The 20646-nt window shown below is 41.8% G+C and overlaps 1 protein-coding gene across 1 annotated transcript in view; it reads left to right on the top strand.

Annotated features, from left to right (window-relative positions):
• Positions 1-361: 361 nt before the first annotated feature.
• igdcc3 (immunoglobulin superfamily, DCC subclass, member 3) overlaps positions 362-20646 on the top strand; it is a 65642-nt gene continuing 45357 nt past the window's right edge. Inside the window, exons 1-2 of the mRNA XM_086288702.1 lie at positions 362-613; positions 6024-6329. Coding sequence (XP_086144828.1) covers positions 550-613; positions 6024-6329 — 370 coding nt within the window. The 5' untranslated portion in view covers positions 362-549. The remainder of the gene's footprint in view (positions 614-6023; positions 6330-20646) is intronic.

Below are 20646 nucleotides of genomic sequence, written 5' to 3'. Positions count from 1 at the left end.
TAATTATTCTTTTTTATTATTGGGATAATGACTGATTGCTGTAATTAGGAGCAGTCATCTGTACTGATACAAGGTTGGCTTTGTTTTCCTGACATGCAGAAATCATGCCGCTTGTGCAGGTTTCTCGTGCACTGAGAGCAAAACAGTCAGCAGTCGGCTCTTTTGTTTGAGACCAGATTCAGTGTGTGTGTGTGTGTGTGTGTGTGTGTGTGTGTGTGTGTGTGTGTGTGTGTGTGTGTGTGTGTGAGAGCGAGAGAGAGAGAGAGAGAGAGGGGGAGGGGGGGTTGAGGCAGTTTTTAGGATACAGCAGAGTGAGTGAGGAGGCTAGAGAGAGAGAGCGGGATGCTGACAGACTGCTGATAGATGGTTAAAAATGGCGAAATCTCGTTCGACCCCTGCGACCCACCACCTCAATGTAGCACTGTAGGTCGGAACATGTAGTATCTGAAGCTGGACGTCTGCGCTCCTTTCGCTCTTTTTTTTTCTTTGACCCGTGTTTGTTCATCTCACGTTGTTCTCTGCGAGTGCTGGAATATCTTCCGTGTTTAAATGGCACCCACAAGGCGCCGCCGCCTTCTGTGCTTTTTGGGAATACTCCTGAACGCTTTAATCGGTAAGTGGCATTATCTTATAGCGTAGTATGCAGCAGAGTGTAACAGCGTGACAGAGGAGGACAGCCTCTCTCAGCTCGGTGCTTACAGCAAGCAGCGAGCCTGTTAGTGACCAGTAACCCTGAACTTGGCCCCTCTCCGGTGTCTGTTTGTATTCTGGGCAGTAAGAGCCGGAGTGAGCGCCCTTGTGTCTCGTGCACCGCGGAATGCCTGTGTGCACTTTGCCGACATGTGCACCAACACCTGGAGTGTGCTTAAAGTTGTACTCTGTGCTTTCTGCAGCGCTTGTACTGTAAGTGTTTTTACGCACAGATGCTTCGGAGCACTCAGATGTCCAGGTAGCTCCACGATACGAGGCATCCCACCCAAGTTTGCTGTAGTCCCCCAATAATGAGGGTCGATATCTCATTTGCACGTATTTTGATCCACATTAGATTAAAGTTAAGGGTGAACTATGATTGCCTACACAGAGAAAGTCTTGCCAACAGGAGCCAACAGTGTGCAGGTTAGAAGGGCTTAACTCACAGCTAACTTGTAAAAAGTGACTATGCGCCTCTCATAAATAGTTTCATTTAATATCAGGGGACTTTTTCAAAGCAGATGGAGGTCTTGACTGTCCAGTCCTCAGAGCACACCACCCTGCGACTGGGTGAGGTGACAGTGGTTATTGCTCTCAGAATAGATTAAACGACTGTAGTTATTGCCTGCTGGGGAGAATATTTGTACAGATTAAATGTCAAGACTGTCTCTCTCTTTCTTTTCAAATTTTCTTTCACATCCCTTTGTTCAATATGACAGACAGTTTCTCTCTCGCTCTATGTGGGGCCCCCTTAATTCAAAGGCAAGAGAGAGTATTGAGTATTTGCAAAGCATACCACACAGGGACCCACAAAGGCCCCACTGGAATCATAAAGGCCTGTACACAGTGGTTCATAACATGTTCAGCGAGAGGGCTGGGAACAAAAACGTCAGAAACAGAGCTCTGTGATGGATGAAGCTCCAATCTTCCCATCACATTAAGGAAATGAAGCGCTTTCAAGTGCCTGGCCGCCGCAGAGATTAGATTCAGTTTAGATAAAGGCACTTTTTATGATATTTTAGGCAGTTTTGATAACACAGAGAAAAGAATTCAGACCAAAGCTGGCCTTAGATCTCATGGGGACTGAAGAAGTCAGAGAGCCAGGAAGAGTTCAGAGCATCACTCTGAAGATCTCACGATTAAAAAAAAGTTCAGTTTATCAGAGGGTTAATTATTTGCTTTGAATGGACGGCTCTGAGGTGGCTTGTGAGTTTCGAGCTTCAGAGAAAAACGAGAGCATCAAAAATCCAAACTGATTTGCATTTTAATTCAAAATGATTTGGTTAATCTGAGGGAAGATTGCGCAGTTCACCGGCAACAGATGAGTAATGGAGAGAGCTGAACTGTGCAACTACTTTCTTTTCACCTCATGGGCTACTTCTTAGCATTATTACCATAACTAAACAGCTCCAAGCTTCTATTATAATGGGTAAATATCAGTTGAAGCAGCACGCTCTTTAATGCAATGGAGCATAAAGGTAGCTAGAAAACCAGAGTATTGATTAATAATATATCAAGCTGAAGCCTATAGGAGGGAAATTTAGCATCAGTCCTGCACATATAGTCTTCCACCAGGAAAAGAAATAAATATTGGTTTGTTTGTTTGTTTGTTTGTTTTTAGCCAGACATTAGAGGCTTTATAACCAGCAAAGGAATTGAAGTTGTTCATTTTAATGGTTTTATTCATGCTCACAACTCTCGTTTGTTTCATCTGCACTTACGCACTCAATCATACTTAAAGTTTCAAGTTTTTGGTGTTTTTTTTTAAGTCTATTTTTATTTAATTCTTGACACTCACAAGATAGTGCCGCCGCAGTTTTTCCATCTACAGTTCATATATATATATGTGTGTGTGTGTGTGTGTGTGTGTGTGTGTACTTGTGAAGTGTGGGAAGCATTTCAATCAAGCCATGCATTGAAAATAAACCCCATCTTTGAGTTAATGCAGTATTTAGAGTCACACTTAACACGCACATAATGACAGAGTGAGAAGAGAACGCAGGTAACTACTGATAAAACTGCTTTAGTCAACCTTACTTTTCCTTTAATGTCATATTTAACTTGAATCTCTAAGACTATATCACAGATCGTAGTTTTTCAACAAGGCCTTTTGTAAGTAATTCTAATCTAGTTGATTAAGTTTAGTTAAGTATAATGTCTGGACTTGGACTACACCTATTATTATTGTGCTATCATGTGATATGATATCAGTAACTTTGTATCCTCACTTTGCTTGTGGTGTGTCCTGAGCTTACTTAGCTCTGTCAGTGGCGCTTGTGTCTGCTAGCTCTGATCTGTCTGTGAGTCACTGGGTGTCATCTTCACTCTACTATTGCAGCAATAAATCTTAGTGCCAGCCCGCCACACTTATCTGTCAATAGTAAGCAAGCCAAAGCATGAGTTGCACTTAGCTGACGGTCGTCTCTAGTCTTACCCGCTAATCCCCTGCGCTAGTGCCTGTTTTCTGGGCATGAAAAGAGCATAAAATTGTGTGAATGTGTGTCTGTCTCCTCGTCAAGGCACGAAGAGCCAAGCCTGAAGACCCTGATGCCCGCAAACGTGTTTCTGTGGCTAGGCCACTGGTTTTGCCACTAATTTGTACAGCTGTGATTTCCTCTCCCTCTGCACACCCCTGGATGCTCGGCATTCACAGATGACCTTAACCTAAAGCACACAGAGCGCAAAATCCGGCTCTCCCCTCCTTCTGTTGTCCTCCTTCTGCCTGTGCATTATTGGATCTATCTGTCTTATAATCTGCTGCTGTGGTGAAAATTATTTTCCCTGACCTTTCTCATACTGTTGTTTGTAACCTTCTACCGAGCCAGTGCTCAGAATGGCATTAAACAATCACTCTAGCAGCACACTATATTTATAGGGAAAGCCAGAGCCCAGCAACCTCAGATTGTTTTAGCTAATGGAAGAAACTCTGATTGCTTGAACACAAAATCATTAAAGTTGTTTAATCCACTCCAGATCAATGAGCCCGTATACACACTGAACACTAAAATGTTATTATCCTGTCTGCTCCGAGGCTTGATAACATTGATTAATGTCTTTTTTGCCAGCTTTGAAAGAGGAGAATAAAAAGCCTCCAATATACTTTCAGTTTACACAAATAATGTAGAGCTGAGTGGAAAACATCCTGGGTGTGTGGCTGCTGCCTTTTTCTTTTTCTTTTAAATCTGCCGACTGATTCTGTTTGAAAGCGGGATATTATTTGGATCAAACGAGATGGAGCTCTGTGGCCGGCATCATTTTAAAGAGCAGCAGCTCAGGCAGCAGGATCTGACAGCTAAGGGTTAATTATTCCTCCAATACCACCCCCTTGTTTTTCACAAGTGGTACCACTGATGTCTCTTCTGGTCTCATGGTCATTTCACTTACCGTGCTTGTTGAGTGTAAGGGGGAGGGGGGGAGTAAGGAAGGGACACAGAACATAGGGAGAGCCGCTTCTTTACATTATGCTCCATATGTGATCTTCGTGGAGTGTGTCAGTGAATTCCCTGCCTTTTCCTCAGGGGAAGTGGTTCTCTTCTGGAATTTGAAATGATGAAGCCAGAGGTTCTGTGTTTTGACCCCTGTGCTTTGCCCCCCTCTGCTGCCCTCCCCTAGCCCGTCCCACCAGATTCCAAGGCCTGGGGCAGAAACTGGTAATGCTCAGTCCATCAGCAGCTGAAACGTGATACCAAGAGAGCTCGCTAAGCTCCTCTTTTATAGTACCAAGCCAAGTCAGGCTGTTTACATCCTTCATTTATTATTCTCCCGGCAACCTCTTTTACCCTCAGAGACTGCAGACACTGAAAATCTGATCTGCACTAACCACATTAGATTTGTGAGCGCGGTTAAGAAAAACTGCATAATTTTGTGCTGACGGATGAAAATGAAAGTGCGAATGAGCTGTGACAGTGTTACAGCCACAGGTTAAACGGTACAGTCACTAGAAGACTACAAGTGCTTTTCTTTAGTACAAGAATACACTCGCTTGGGGTGCGTTCACTCCACAGACGGTGAATCCTCTTGGGACTGTAGCCCGGAGGTGGCTCAGCCAAGGCGTTTTACCCATATGGAAAAGATATATATAAATAAAAGTTTGTATCTGTCTTGTGTGAAACTTGTATGAAAAGCATACAAGAGTGAAAACAGATATCCCCTGTTTCAAGATCCCTTGAAAAATTATATAAATGAAACTTGTATGTTTTGGACACTTACTAAAACAATATATGAAAGTAATGAGAAAGTGGCCACTTTCATGAGTAAATCATATAAGTTTTTAATATTTCTTTTCCATAGGGGTATTCATCAGGTGTGAGGCCTGGTGAGCAGCTATAAGGACATTAGGAACATGGTTACTGTTTGCTTCAGAGGTTAATGTGGAAATTATCAGCTTTGATGCAGTGGTTGGCATCCATTGTGACCCCGGGTAGTAAGGGTTGTTGAAAAGGATGAATGGCATTGAAAAAGGCTAAAAAAGCTTCACTAACTTGACAGAGAAAAATAAATGTAAATTAAAAGGAAGATATTTTGTGACGCACATAAGATAATAAATGTATGATTTCACAAGGAGTTTTCATAAGGATTATGTATTATAGGTATTGGGTCCATTCATCTCTCCACCTTACATAGAATGCTGCAGTAAGGCCCCGAAGGACTATCGCGGAGGTCACATAACACATATTTTACAACTATTACACTCACTGTGTAGATTTTTTTTTAATGTTAGGAATTCAGCTTTTACTCATTACTATTAAAGCTGACTCCTCTGAGCTTTATATGCACCTGTGTTTAATGTTAGGTCAAAGCAAAGCTGTGAAGAATCTTTAAACTGACAGTTACTCCAAACTCTGCAGCGCTCTTCCTGCTAACATTTAAATGGAGAGCACTGAATTGGTGATAAAAATGAAAATGAGATTGTAGTTTAGTAAAGCAGAAACAGTAAAAATGTGTGAATGAAATAGACTTAAAGGAAGTGAGAGCATAACATGGGTAACGCAAGTTACTCAACTCGAGGTCGTGTGGTTTCCAGTAATCATACACAGCCAACGCCACCACATTTTGCACGCACACTCAATAGCTCAATCTGGAGCTGTAATAGAACTTGATTGCAAGGTCTGTGGTTCAGTCCCTGGCTTGGGCAAGATGAACCCTGAGTTGCATCTGTGTGACCAGGTGAATAGGTACAGAAACAAACGGTTTGTGATTGGTTGAAGGAAATTTGTTGTAAAAAGCCTTTTGAGTCCTGAGTTACAGTAGAAAAGCGCTATATAAATATATAAACATTAGTCCATTTTACCATTTATTTTTGTGTTAAAATGTATGTGTTTGTGTTTCCTCAGGTGTGATGTGCGAGGCAGAGCTGTCCTTCACCTTGGAGCCCAGTGACATTATTGCTGTGCAGGAGCAGCCTCTCATGCTCCACTGCCAGGTGGATGGCATCCCCCCGATTACGACACAGTGGAGGCGTAATGGCCTACTTTTAACTCAGGACCAGCATCATACCACCTTCATCAATGGCTCGCTGCTGATTGCACACTTCCAGAAGACCAAATCTGACGGCTCCTCTGATGAGGGCGACTACGAGTGCATCGCCCAGAATTCCTTTGGGTTGGTGGTGAGCCGTAAGGCACGCATTCAGGCAGCCAGTAAGTCTTTCTTTTGGTCATCAGCATAAATAAATGGTAGTAGCAGCGAGCAGTCCCCAGTAACTACTGAATTTTGGGGGGTAGTTTCTGGAAGTGAAATTTTTCAGCCAGGGAGGATTTTTCTTCCCATAAGGAAAAGATATATATAAATCTTATAAAGTTTGTATCTGTCTTGTGTGAAACTTGTATGAAAAGCATATAAGAGTGAAAACAGATATAAGACCCCTTGAAAAATTATATAATGAAACTTGTATGTTTTGGATACTTACTAAAACAATATATGAAAGTAATGAGAAAGTGGCCACTTTCATGAGTAAATCATATATAAGTTTTTACTATTTCTTTTCCATATGGGTTGGTTTAAATGCGTCGCACTTATTTGAATACACCGGTGCTCCCTTGCAGTATATTAAAGTGCACGGTGAAATAAACAGCAAAAGTTGACGACATATATGAATTACACTAAGAATTTTTTTTTTTGGACTTAAAAAAAAAAGAGTCCAGCTGATGGTCGTGTAGAGGAAGTCTCCTTCACTCTGGAATTAGCTGACCATGATTATGATTGACATCTCTGTTGATTTTATTGCTCTTTTGTTGTCATTATGAGATACTGGCTTCATCATCCTACATTATCCTATATCAGGATACCAATATATCAGTTTGTCTCGAACTGATTGTTTTAACTGAATGGAAGTCAATGCAGTTACAACACAAGCAGAATCACAAGCACTAACTTGTGATTTTGAGTTATGATCATTTTTCTATAAATAAAATGTAAACATTGTAATGGAAGCTTACCTCAGGTATTTTGGTTTAGTCTCTGTATTGCTGCTGTGCATGCTCAAGTAAATGCTCTTAATATATCCCCAGCTGCCTGAATAATTTAATCTACGCCTTTGAGTGTAATGAACTTTCTGATGCTCATCTGCAGTGCTGCTTAGAAATAGAAGCCTTTTGAATTTAGCATTAACAAGCGCTCATACTGAGAGTCTCCAAGCTGCTTTGTAAGAGTGCAATAAGCTCGAAGAAACCCAGCAACCCACTCAGTGGTAGAGGCATCAAGGTGCATTTTCTCAAGCATGACGACCAGACCCTTTGTTTGAAGTCCCTCTAGTTCAACCCCGTTTTCCCTGCGTTGTTGCCATGGTTAATTGTTACTGCATTTTTAATCTTGTCACCGTTTCGCATGTCTCCACTTACTTTAAGTCAAAGGCATCCAGGATCCACACTCCTCCTGCAGTTTTAGTGATACTGTACTGCTCCACATTGTGCCGAGTTAAGTCTTTTTCGAAGGCTCTGTTATGTATATTCTCAAACACAGAGATGGACAAAGGCTCACAGAAGCCTGTTGATTCCTGTGGTTATATGTAGACAGGGTACTGCTGTGCTGTTGTGCCCAATACAGCTTTTAACCCAGTGGGATAGGGAGGTTAGCATGGACGTCTCACTGGCCAGAGGGAAAAGTCACTGCAGCTCAGTGGCTGGCGTTGTCAAGCACATGCAACCTTTCACAGCCTCCCTAAAAGGTCTTTCTTTTCAAAGGTCATATTGAATCCTCTGTTGCGGCACATTTTTGATTCTGCATGAGGGAAAAGTCAACAGTAGTGCCCCTTCATTTCACAAAATGAATCAGGGGTAGGAAAACTTGGTGGAAAAAAAACCCCCACATTAATTTGTGGAGCCTGACTGATGTACGGTTTTTAACAATGCCCACACCGATATTTAGAGATTTGAAAAATACAATATATCATCGAATATTTTTTTCTCTCACACATGCAGTGTGTAACTAGATCTAAATCCTTGCTGATCTAATATAACAACACAATTTAAAAATAATCATGTTTAAATGTGACAAAAAGTCGTGGATTGCTCGTTTATACTCTACCCAACTCTGCTCAGATCAGCTGGTTGTTGTCTTTGTGTCATTTCAAGGACATGTGTTGCTAGCAGAAAAGTTGCTGGCAACACTTATACAGTGGTTGAAGGTTGTTTCCCCCATTTTTGCTTTTCTTTGTATTTATCGACAATTAGAAATGCAGATTCCGCAGATATAACGGCAAATAGCTAACACATACCGGGAAATAGGCGATATATTGACTCAAGCTGATATATGAGTCAGGCTCTACTCATTTAGAGATTCAGTTTGAATCCCAGTTAGACTAACACATGGTCCTGGAGGGATAATAAGGTTTTGTGACCTAAAATACACTATTCTCAAATATAGTTAATTTGCATTTTTATGTAAAGCTGTTAAATATTTCAGTATGTATAGCATTAGCTACATGGTTATTATTCTCTGGGTCGATTCCATTAGCAATATTTTTTGATGGACGAGAGAAACATTGATATATATATATATATATATATATATATATATATATATATATATATATATATATATATATATATATATATATCAATGTTTCTCTAGTGTGGAATTGTGATCCAGTGAAAGCATCTATTCCACTCTCCAACCATGCAACACTCTGCATTACTAATCTGCCTTGAATATATCTGAAATCCTTTCTGATGATTCCAAACCATATCATAATCACACTTAATTTTAAGGGCGCAACAACGTCAAGCTACGCCTTTCTAATTGTTATTTAACTGTAAAGCAAATTAATCTTTCTTTAGTTCAATGGTTCATTAGGGTTTTAGCATGAACAATTAAGAATTATGCAAGTGTGAAGCAGTCCTCTCGCTCCCTCTGCTTCTGGAAAATTCGATGAATGAAAACAGATTTAATGAGTGAACAGTGAATAAATTTAACCAGGAGCAAACCTCAAAGCAAATCTTGAGTGAACATGGTAGCTCAAGTTCAAAATCTTTCACGGTTGATTTATCCTGTTTTGACTTGGCTTTGTTCTCCCTCTGACCTTTTCCGGGTTTACCCTTGATTGGTATTGATTAGGTAGGGACTAGTGAATTACTGAAAGTCACATTCTGACCTCTGAGCTTTGACCCTCTGAGCTGTGTTGACCAGTTTGTTGACAAAGCGTTGAATGAGACAAGGCTTTGTTCTTGTCGTCAGTCTTCCTCCTTAATAGAGTTTCGATGAAAAGCCATCACTAAAAGCAAGAACTTGTAGTCTTAAAATGAAATAAACTCTTTTATCTGTCATGTCTTTGATACTTTTAGTACATATGTCATAAAATACTACAGTTTCATTTAATTGTTATCTTTCATTCTCTTCATTGTTGTAATTGAGATCTTGTTTTTTCCCAATCTTGAAACAGGAAACACGACGTGGCTTTCATGCCTGTATTATTTCTGTTGCAGTATGTGTCTGAAATACTATACATTTGCTGTAAAGAGTGAAATAGTATTCCTTATTACTAAACCTAATTTCTGGCACTCCTCCAACTCCATGTTTCTGAGGTCACCTGTTCAGCCCAGATGTGTTCTCGTGGCACTCATCACCAGGTATTAGGTAAATAACATAAAACCTTGTTCTATTTCATCTTGTCTTGGCCTGCCAGAGTTATGCAGTGGGCATGGATTAAATAGGACAAAGTGTTTTCAACATTTTTACAAAGACAAATGGAACAAAATAAGGAAATGCTCTCCTTAACAGGGCCAGTGACTCGTGTTTGTTTCTTTTCCTGTTCAGTGTTTGTTAATGTTGCCTCTGTCTTTGTGTTTTAGTGGTAATTTGCTGGGTTATAGTCCCTCTCACAACAGAGAGTGACTTGCACCACTGTGATGCAATAGGTGGTGCGATTACTGAAGCCTCTTTATAGCCCTCCCAGTGGATGAATCCTCCATCTTATTGCACACTACCACCCTCCATAAATTTTACTTTTTATTTGCTTGACAACCGTTTGTGTGAGCTCACAGTCGGGAGCTGGTGCAGGACTGACTCCCTGTTGCCCCTCTAAATCGACAGTCGGTCCAGGAAACACTTGGAATTTTTTCCCTCCCAAATTTTATCTCTTTGATAGTCCATTTCTCTCTCTTTCCTCACTTTCTCTCAGACCTCCTCATTAGCTTAGGCTCCGGAAGCTTTTCATCATTTGGATGAATGACAAGCCCGGTACAGTGGACCCAGCCAGGGCTCCCACCCCTCCCCCACAAGCACACCCTCGTCACCAGGCAACACACCACAAAAGCCCTCTGTTACAAAATAGCTTTTAGGATCAATTGAAATGACTTGCTTTTGTCTGTTTGTCTGGAATTATTTGTAAAGAGCTGAAGCTTTGGTAGGAAATATGTGTTCACCCTGTTCGACTCTTATATAGAGACTGCAGTTGACCTCAGGGACTGTTTGAAGAGATCTAAAAAGCCAGCAGTGTGCACGCAATAAGCTTGTTCACTGTGAATATGAGTCGGGAATGAAGTAATAAGTAGTAAAATAGCATCATATGTGCACGTGACTATGTTATTATTTTACAAATCGCTTCAGTATGCATAATATCCACCTTGTTTAGTCCGAAAACCACCATTGAACTACTGTTATATGGCAGGCCTCTCAACAAGACTGTAATGAAAAAAACAAGAAACCGAGAAGGGGGGGGGGGGTTAAAGGACATGACAGAGGAAGCCTGTAAAAGTGCCTCAGTTTATACCCACGCCACTCATTCATGTGACTTTAACTCCTCTCTGGATGCAAATGTAAAGAAACATGTTTTCATCAGTCTACATGTGGGAGAAGCTGCAAAATTGCAGTTCGCCACTCCTCAGAGCTTTGTGGACAGATTGCCACAAGCGGCCACTCAGATTCAGACAGCAGCGAGGAAGAGTGATTTATGTGGAGCTGATGGTAGGTTTCATGAGCGTGTTTGTACTTGTGCGTGCACGTGTAGCTCTTGATCACGCTCCGACCTTCCTGTCCCCACCCCTTTCAATGAGCTCCTGCCTGGGTGACCGCTGAAGCTCCATCCTTACATCCTGTTAGCTCCCTTTGTCTGCAGGCCAAACCCTGCCTTCGATCAACCCCCTCCCTGTTCCACCTCCCTTGCTCCTCCTAGCCTTACCGTGAAGCAAGTGATCTTTTTGTCATATTGATCAGCAAAACATAGCTTTAATATTTTAACATAAAGCCTCTTGGCGGGCTCCTTTGTCTCTTGCCAAATGAGAATGAGTTTAATATAATATAAGCACCCAGCATATTTTCACTTATAGAACAGTAATCCATCTGTATCCCTTTGAAAACATTGCAGACTTGTTGTTGTTGCCCCCTTTCGTGTGGGCAGGTACATAGGCTGATGTTAACTTGAGAGTGCTCCCTCCTGCTGTGTGGTCAGCACTCCTCCATCTGTCTGCCAGCATAGCTCAGATGAACTGATGGAGAAAGAATTTTTTTTTTTTTTGCTCATAACGAGCAAGCTAAACTAATGAGAGCTCTGACCTCGGTTGTGTAATTGCACCAGAAACCGATTATTACTCTGCACCTGCTGACTCAATCTGCAGCTCTCATTGCTTGATTATGAATGCTCAGTTCTGGCTCATTAAAAAATCGGAAACAACAAAGCGGTTTTATTACAGCACGCTATTTTTCTGATTTGAGAGCAGGTTCATTTTCTGAAAGGCAACAACGATGGTCGTCTGACTATCTGTAACACGCTCCACTTCAAGTAAAGATGCTGTTTGCTGTCAGCAAGCTAAGTGAACAGCAATACTAAAAACCTCCCGTGGGTAGTTATGCTGACAAACGCTGAAACTTGTCCAGCAGTCCTGTGGGGAAGGAGCGGAGTGAATCTCTATTACGTCTGAAGATGGCACGTCACTCACCTAAAAGCGGTGGAAAATCGCCAAGGGATTCCATGCTGCTCATGGCATGCCTTATCATCTTCATTTACTCATTATTAAAAAAAACTTGGAATTTCTATCCATTTAACAATTTCTGAACCAACAAAATTAAGAGTGCAATGTTTGCCACTGTGCTCAAGTCCTAAGCTGTGCTCAGACGATTTCAGCCATGTACAGAGCACAGACATGCATGGAGAGCTCTAAATATCCACTGTTAGCTGCTCCATCCCATATGGAAAAAAAATAGTAAAAACATATATGATTTACTCATGAAAGTGGCCACTTTCTCATTACTTTCATATATTTTTTTAGTAAGTATACAAAACATACAAGTTTCATTATATAATTTTTCAAGGGATCTTATATGTGTTTTCACTCTTGTATGCTTTTCATACAAGTTTCATACAAGACAGATAAAAACTTTATAAGATTTATATATATCTTTTCCATATGGGATAATGTGAAGGATGAGCTGGATTCAGCATCCTTAAGCTTTAAAAATAACTGCCTGCATAAACAGCATCACTTGGCAAGTGAAGCCCACGAACAAGGAAAAGGATGCAGAAAGGTGTCGATGCCGCTCAGAGACTAAATGTGTTTAACTTAGTCCTCTAGAGGCACTTCAGTTAAGATAAGATAAGATAAGATAAGATAAGATAAGATAAGATAAGATAAGATAGAACTTTATTAATCCCTCGGGTGGGTTCCTCTGGGAAATTCGACTTCCAAAAAGCACAGCAACAACCGAAGTTACAGTTACAGAATTGTTATATATATATATATATATATATATATATATATATATATATATATATATATATATATATATATATATATATATATATATATATATATACACACACACACACACACACACACATATATATAAATACAGAGACAAATATAAATAAAATATACAAAGGGGATAAATAGAATAAATAGGAATAAAAATAAAAATACAAGTGAATTGCACATTTCAAGTATTGAGTCTATTGCACCGTTGACTATTAACAAAAGTATTGCACAAGGTATTGTACAGTGAGGTGAAGAGGCACTACAGCTTAGTTGTTCCCCCCTCTTTTGTCCTCCTGTTTCCCCTCCCTCTCCCCTCCAGAGAGGAGTTAAACAGTCTGATGGCGTGTGGGACAAAGGAGTTTTTAAGTCTGTTAGTTCTTGTCTTGGGGAGAAGCAACCTGTCACTGAACAGACTCTTCTGATTGTTTATGGCTGTGTGCAGAGGATGCCCAGCATTGTTCATAATGTCCATCAGTTTCTTTAGTGTCCTTTTCTCTGCCACTGTCACCAGAGTGTCCAGCTTCATGCCAACCACAGAGCTAGCCTTCCTGATCAGTTTCTCCAGCCTGGATGAGTCCCTCTTTGCTGTGCTGCTCCCCCAGCACACCACAGCATAGAAAAGTACTCCAGCAACCACCGACTGGTAAAACATCCTCAGGAGCTTCCTGCAGATGTTAAAAGACCTCAGCCTCCTGAGGAAGTACAGTCGGCTTTGGGCTTTTTTATACAGGTGCTCTGTGTTGCATGACCAGTCCAGTTTATTGTCCACCCACAGCCCGAGGTACTTGTACTTGTTGACCACCTCCACCTCCTCCCCCTCTATCTGAACCGGCAGTGGACCTTCTCTGGACCTCCCGAAGTCCACAACCAGTTCCTTAGTCTTTGAGGTGTTGAGTTGAAGGTGGTTTGTGTGACTCCATGCGACAAAGTTCCTCACCAGACTTCTGTACTCCTCTTCCTGATCATCCCAGATACACCCAGATACACCCCATGATGGCTGTGTCATCTGCAAACTTCTGAATATGGCATAATTCAGAGTTGTAGCAGAAGTCAGAGGTGTACAGGGTGAAGAGAAGAGGGGACAGCACAGTTCCCTGTGGTGCTCCTGTGCTGCTGACCACAGTGTCAGACGTGATGTCCTTCAGCCTGATGTACTGTGGTCTGTCGGTGAGGTAGTCGGAGATCCAAGCCACCAGGCAGGGGTCCACCTCCATCCTGTTCAGTTTTTCCTGAAGCATACAGGGCCGGATGGTATTAAAGGCACTGGAAAAGTCAAGAAACAGTATCCTGACCGTGCCTTTTCCCCCATCCAGGTGTGAGTGGGCTCTGTGTAGGAGGTACAGGATGGCATCCTCCACTCCGACACCCGCCTTGTATGCAAACTGTAGTGGGTCCTGGGCATGTTGTACCTGTGGTCGGAGGAAGTTGAGGAAGAGCCACTCTAGAGTCTTCATAACATGTGACGTCAGTGCCACCGGTCGGAAGTCATTCAGCTCATTGGGCCGGTTCTTTTTGGGGACCGGGACAATGCAGGATGTCTTCCATAGGGCGGGCACTCTCCCCAGTCGCAGACTGAGGTTGAAGACTCGTTGTAGCGGCTCCCCAAGTTCAGCAGCACACGCCTTTAGCATCCTTTAGTTATGACATGGATTTAATCGCATCACTGTTATTTTTATGGGATCCCTCTTGAAAATGCAAATAAATCTGCGCCAGAAACCTAAGAAAAAAACGTACGCACATTGTACACACACACACACACACACACACACACACACACACACGCGCGTGCACCATATGTAACAAATTGATAAAACAGATATCTACGCATACACAAACTTTGCTTCTTTTTGTCAGTGCGCCAACTCTCTAAGCAGCTGCTCTCAGCAGCTGTGTACGCTGTAGCTCATTCAGATTTCATTGTTCTACATATTTCATAGTTCTTTGTGTCTCTGGAAAACACAGACTGGAATAACATAATTTAGAAAGTAAATGCCTCAAAGAAACAGCTCATCGCTGGGTAGATTCTAGACATTATTCGATGTAGATTATTCGATGTGCCTTGAATTTGACAGTGTGGTAAACAAACAAGTGAAAAGGAAGAAACAAAAGGTTAGCTCTAGTCTCAAATTCAAGTTCAACCTGTCTATGACTGTCAGTGGACGTGTACGCGATTCTGTTTGTACGTACATATGGTGCTACCTTTGCTTGTGTGTCTTGATTAAAGTGGCACTCTGTTAATGAAGTCTGCGGCCGTCTCTGGACCACCCCAGCTATTCTCAAACAAACAAATGAATAGGGGGCCTAAAATTCCTTCTGTCTGCTTTTAAGGCTCATGGGAGGAATTCCTGAGTAATAGAGGTGAGAGGTGAAAGAAGAGAGAGCAGAGGCCGGGCCAAAGGTTGGAAGAGGCGGACTAGTCTCCAAATGTGGAATTTTGCTTTGGCCCCACATCATTAAGATTTTATATTATGGTTTGAACCACGTAGGTTTTTGGCTGCAGGAAGTCATTTTTATCAATCGCGTCCTCCCAGGGATAGAAAGATAAGGATGTGTGAGCTTGTTTTGAGCGCGTGTTATGTTGTTCCTGTGATTCCAGGCTTGACGAAGGGCTTGGTTAGCTCTCGCTCCTGCCCCGTCACCGCGCTTCACTACACTTAACAGAGCCTTTATGGCCAGATTGTGCAGTTAAAAGTCTTTACAGGGGTCTGCACCATCCACCAATAAAAACACATAAGGCCCCTCTTTTTGTCTCCTTCTTGGCATGCATTCTGTTTTTGCATCTGTGAAAATGTGTAATAAGGACAAAGACAGGCGGGAGGTGGAGCCAGTTGTGGATATTATTATCGCCCTCTCAGTTTTTCACAAAACACACACACACACACACACACACACACACACACACACACACACACACACACACACACACACACACACACATGCACACACAGGGGGGCCCTCAGTCCAGTTTTGCATTTTGTTTAAGCAGGGATCAGGAAATCTTTCTGCCAACAAGCAGAAGAGTCTGAGACAAAGGCCTGTCAGTGATGGGCAGGCAGCAGCTCTCCTTTGGGCCTCTGCCATCTCTTTCCCACTATCTCGGCTCTGTTTGTGTTTGTGTGTGTTGGGGTACCTCTCGGAGCAGACCAGCAGCTATTGTCATTTATGAAATGCAGGGGCAGTGGAGTGGCTGGGAACAGGCAGAGGCTGTGGAGATGTTCAGCCTCTGTTGGCTCTGCTTTGTGACGGTGGCCCTGACCGTTTGTTCTCCTGACCAACACAGCTAGCTGTGGCTGAGGCCCCCTTTTGTCACTCCTGACTCTGGGTGGGTGTGTTTCCCCATGCTCCCTCCTGCCTCTTTCTTCCCCCTCTGTTTCGGCATTGACGTAGAAATAAAAGGGTCAGAGGTCATAAGGGGCTGGACGATGAGAGGGGGTCCTTATCTGGGAAACGGTGACCTTTTTGTGTGCACTAGGGCAGAATGCCCCTCCCCTTTTTTCTTTTAAATTCTACTCCCATCACGTTTCGCCTCTTCCAACACTCGGTCTTATTCCCCAGTGGGGACCCATCCCCCTAGTATGATTGCCCCGGGGCAATGGCAGTGACCTTGGATTTGGCTGTGAAATAAAATGACCCAACCCTGCCACTGCACCAGAGAACTAAGCCCGCCCTTTCCCAAATAAGCGATGCAGCAGCCTGTCTTTTTTTCTGTAAATATCAGTAAAGATATTTATTTGTGCCTGTCACATTTTCAGTGTTGCTTTTGAGCTTGCTGATATTTACACGTTTCAAACAATACTGGCTGGAGGACTGATTGATCGATTAATTTATTGATTCAGTAAGAGGGAAGATGCATGGCAGTGTTTTACACTGCTCATGCGACGATAATGACTGAGTTGTGCATTAGAGCTATTTTTGCCCTAAAGTGACAGGATTGAGTGACTACACACTACAGCTTTTAAGTCATGACCTCAAAGTAAACATGTCAACTTTATATTGTTGTGTAGTCTAAGAAAAAGGGAATTCCATTCTTAGACATATAAAAAAATGAGCGCTCTTGCTACTGTAACGTCTAAATGGAACAGATAAGTTGTTTTTGAATTACATGTTGCTGCACAGCCTGCAACCCTGCTTCCATAGATACTGAATTTAATGCTAACCTTTGCTGTAGTTAGATACTTTTGTTATCATGACATCACAAAACTGTGACATAATCGTAAAACATGTTAAAGCTGTCTAATTTCCTTTATATCTGTTTTCAAAAGAGAAAAGAAGTTTATGAGTGTCACAGGAAGTCTGTTGAAATGCTTAAACTTAATTTATCTAAGTTTAATTATCCTTCCTTTCATAGTTTATATAGGCCAGTTTCATATAAAATGAATACTGTAGGGTTCAGCGTACACTCTTCTTCAGCTGACTTTGAGAACTTTTGGCTCTGGGTTCAGACTTCCTGGCCAGCTGGGGCCTTTGTGTGTGCCTACGTGGGTTTTTTTCAGAGTGCTCCATCCAAACACATGCATGTTAAGTTAATTGCTGATTTTAAATTGGCGGCGGAGTAGATGTGAAGTGTGTGCCTTTCTGTGTTGGCCTGTGACAGACTCGCAGCCTGTCCTGGGTCAGCTATTGTCTCCAGCCTCTTACAACTGTGGTTGCAACTCACAGCCTGTGAAGCCATTTGTGCCATTTCTGAGCAGTGCAAATAAATAAATAAATAAAAATAAAATCTAGATAATTAAACTGATTTAAAAAAAATAAAGTGTGTATATTTTCAATAAGTAAACTGGGGTAAGATAAGTTGGGCTGACCAAATTCTTTTGTAACTTTTTCTTTTTTTGCCGTGTTGAAATCCTTTAGCTTCCATGTGAGCATCCATGCATTGTTGTTGCATTTACAGTCAGTCTGAAACGAGGAGTTGTTATAACAGCATAAACTCACTGAGGTCCATAATCTTTACTTTCTTCCCTCTATAACTACACGTATTTGAAGCGCTTGGGGGTAAAAGCCTGTCAGGCTCCACAGTGTGTGCAGAGTTGGTCGTCAGGGATAAAACGAATTCCACAGGAACCAATTAGAAGCGGCTACTGCTGGCATAGGATGAAAGATTTCTGAGATGGCCAGTTTCCTGCTGGCAACCTGTTTGCAGTGTCTATAGTTCTGTTAGCTTTGTTCTGTATGACTTTGGGGAAATCTAATAATTGAAAAATGCGCAGTTTCATTACAATTTTGCATTATAAATTATGAGTTCTGCTGTTTAGAGTGATTTCTCGTCAGTATACATTAGATACAGAGCAGTCGAGGTTATAGTAGAACATTTTCTTCCGCTGTTGTGAACTGATAGTCCACAGGTTTTGGACACTGGGTTGTATGAAATAAAGCATTTGAGAATGCCAACACATTATACAAGTGCGGATGATGCTCAGAGACTTATAAAATCTTTGAGCATTTTAAATGATTTAAAACGGGGGGAGGAATGAAGAAAATATTCCTAAGGCCACAGCAAAACAAGCCGCGTGAAAATCCAAGCAGGGAATAGGTGAGACAGATGAAAGTGGAGCGCAGCAGGAAGTGAAATAGGTGGAGCATGTGGCGGTGGTCTCGAGTGATCCCTCGGCCTCTCCGGCTCTGAAGGCTGGACCTTGAACCAGGAAGGAACATTCCATTCCGATGCTGTGCCGGGACCTCTGACCCCCACAGCTTTGTTTTCAGGGCTGATTTCGACAGTCACCAGGGGTACAAGGCAACATCGGGCTCACTTAGCTCAAAGAAGCACGTCTCTGCCGTTTGAACATGCCGGAAAACTGCTCCCCCGACCCCGGGCTCGTAATTCATCTCTGTAACTCGCACATTACCTTCGCTTGCGATCAATTAAATGATCTGACAAGGATATGTGCGCAGGATTGCGGTCAGAGACTGCACATACAATACGTTGACCTGCCGCTTTCCCTTAACATGAAGGTGTGTTTCACTCTGAAAGGATCAATGGAACATTTAATTTCCAATCCTCAAGTGACGGAGCTGAGAGTGTCGGATCCTTTGCAAGAGCTGTTTTAAAAATTCGTCTTTCAGTGAGCGCTGCGAGGCGAGATGTGTTTATTTTGTAAACTTATAAAGAATTGGTATCATCCGTCTGAATGCAGTCTTTAATCATTTTTATGAATGTATCTCAGATTTTTTTTTCTTTGCAGAAGTAGTTTCATGTCATGTGTTAGTAAGTCGTAAGGCAGACCATTTCATTGCCACAGCTTGAAAAGATGAAACATGACACTAGCGGTGTAATGGCCCTCTCCATTTTCCAGCATGGGCATTATTTGTGAGAGGTAAGACAGCTTTAGAGGGTTAGGCGGCTGATGGCGATTTGGACGCGTCGGTGATATGTGCTTATGTCTGACAGCTTATAGTTGTGCCCCTCCTATCCACTGCAAGGAACAGATGAGATGAGAGCATGACTGTCAACAGAGTCCATGTTACAGGTTGCTTATGCGTTCTTTGTCAGTGGACATAAATTATACGAATACTGAAACACTCGTATTTTTGAGAGGGATTTCCTCAGACAGGACTCTTGATTAAAGACGCGTTTTACAGCATGTCACAAAATTTCACCTTAAAGAAGTGATCTCAGTGGAAAAGAAATATCAACTGAGTATTCTTAGTGCTATTAAATTAATAAATCGGTGGCTTTCCATATTCCCGGGTGAAGATTAATCGACCATAAATATAATCTGTAATTGCAGCCCAGAGGCGTGCTCCTGACAGGAGACTATAGGCAAGGCAAGGCAAGTTTATTTGTATAGCACAATTCAACAACAAGGTGATTCAAAGTGCTTTACAGATACATTAGAAACAAGAACAAATAAAAAGCATGATTTAAAATTGATTAAAACAAGCAAATAAACTAACTAACTAATTAACAAACAAACAAACAACAGTATATAAAATCAAAACAGATAAAATCAGAACAGTAGATAAAATCAGTAGTTAAATGTAAGTTTTGAAATTTAAGCTTAAAGTGTGGATTTGGTGCTTTATTCAAATGCAGCTGAGAACAGGTGAGTCTTCAACCTGGATTTAAATAAACTGAGTGTTTCAGCTGATCTGAGGCTTTCTGGGAGTTTGTTCCAGATATAAGGAGCATAAAAGCTGAATGCAGCTTCTCCGTGTCTGGTTCTGACTCTGGGAACTGATAAAAGACCGGATCCAGATGACCTGAGGGATCTGGATGGTTCATACTGGGTCAGGAGGTCATTGATGTATTTTGGTCCTAAACCATTCAGAGCTTTATAGGCCAGCATCAGAACTTTAAAGTCTATCCTCTGACGGACAGGCAGCCAGTGTAAGGACCTCAGAGCTGGACTGATGTGGTCCACTTTTTTGGTCTTAGTGAGGACTCGAGCAGCAGAGTTCTGAATGAGCTGTAGTTGTCTGACTGATTTTTTAGGTAGACCTGTAAAGATGCTGTTACAGTAATCAAGCCTACTAAAGATGAATGCATGGACTAGTTTTTCCAGGTCCTGTTGAGACATCAGATCTTTTATCCTTGAAATATTCTTGAGGTGATAGTAAGCTGACTTTGTTATTGTCTTAATGTGTTTTTCTAAGTTTAGGTCTGCATCCATCACTACACCCAAATTTCTCGCCTGGTTTGTGGTTTTTAGATGTATATAGGGAAGTTACTAAAATTATCCCTCTCGGCTGCTCGAAAACACAATTAATCATTGTGATCTTGCGTTAATCCTCACTGATTGACAGGAATTTGATTTACAGTAATCACTGTAAA

Source organism: Aulonocara sp. 'chitande type north' Nkhata Bay, linkage group LG1 (genome assembly GCF_057382095.1).
Source record: "Aulonocara sp. 'chitande type north' Nkhata Bay isolate Kocher_YH1m ecotype deep benthic linkage group LG1, A_spYH_male_GT1.1, whole genome shotgun sequence".
Classification (NCBI taxonomy): domain Eukaryota; kingdom Metazoa; phylum Chordata; class Actinopteri; order Cichliformes; family Cichlidae; genus Aulonocara; species Aulonocara sp. 'chitande type north' Nkhata Bay.
The sequence above is the reverse complement of the archived record's forward strand: the minus strand, read 5'-3'. Positions and strand labels throughout refer to the sequence as shown.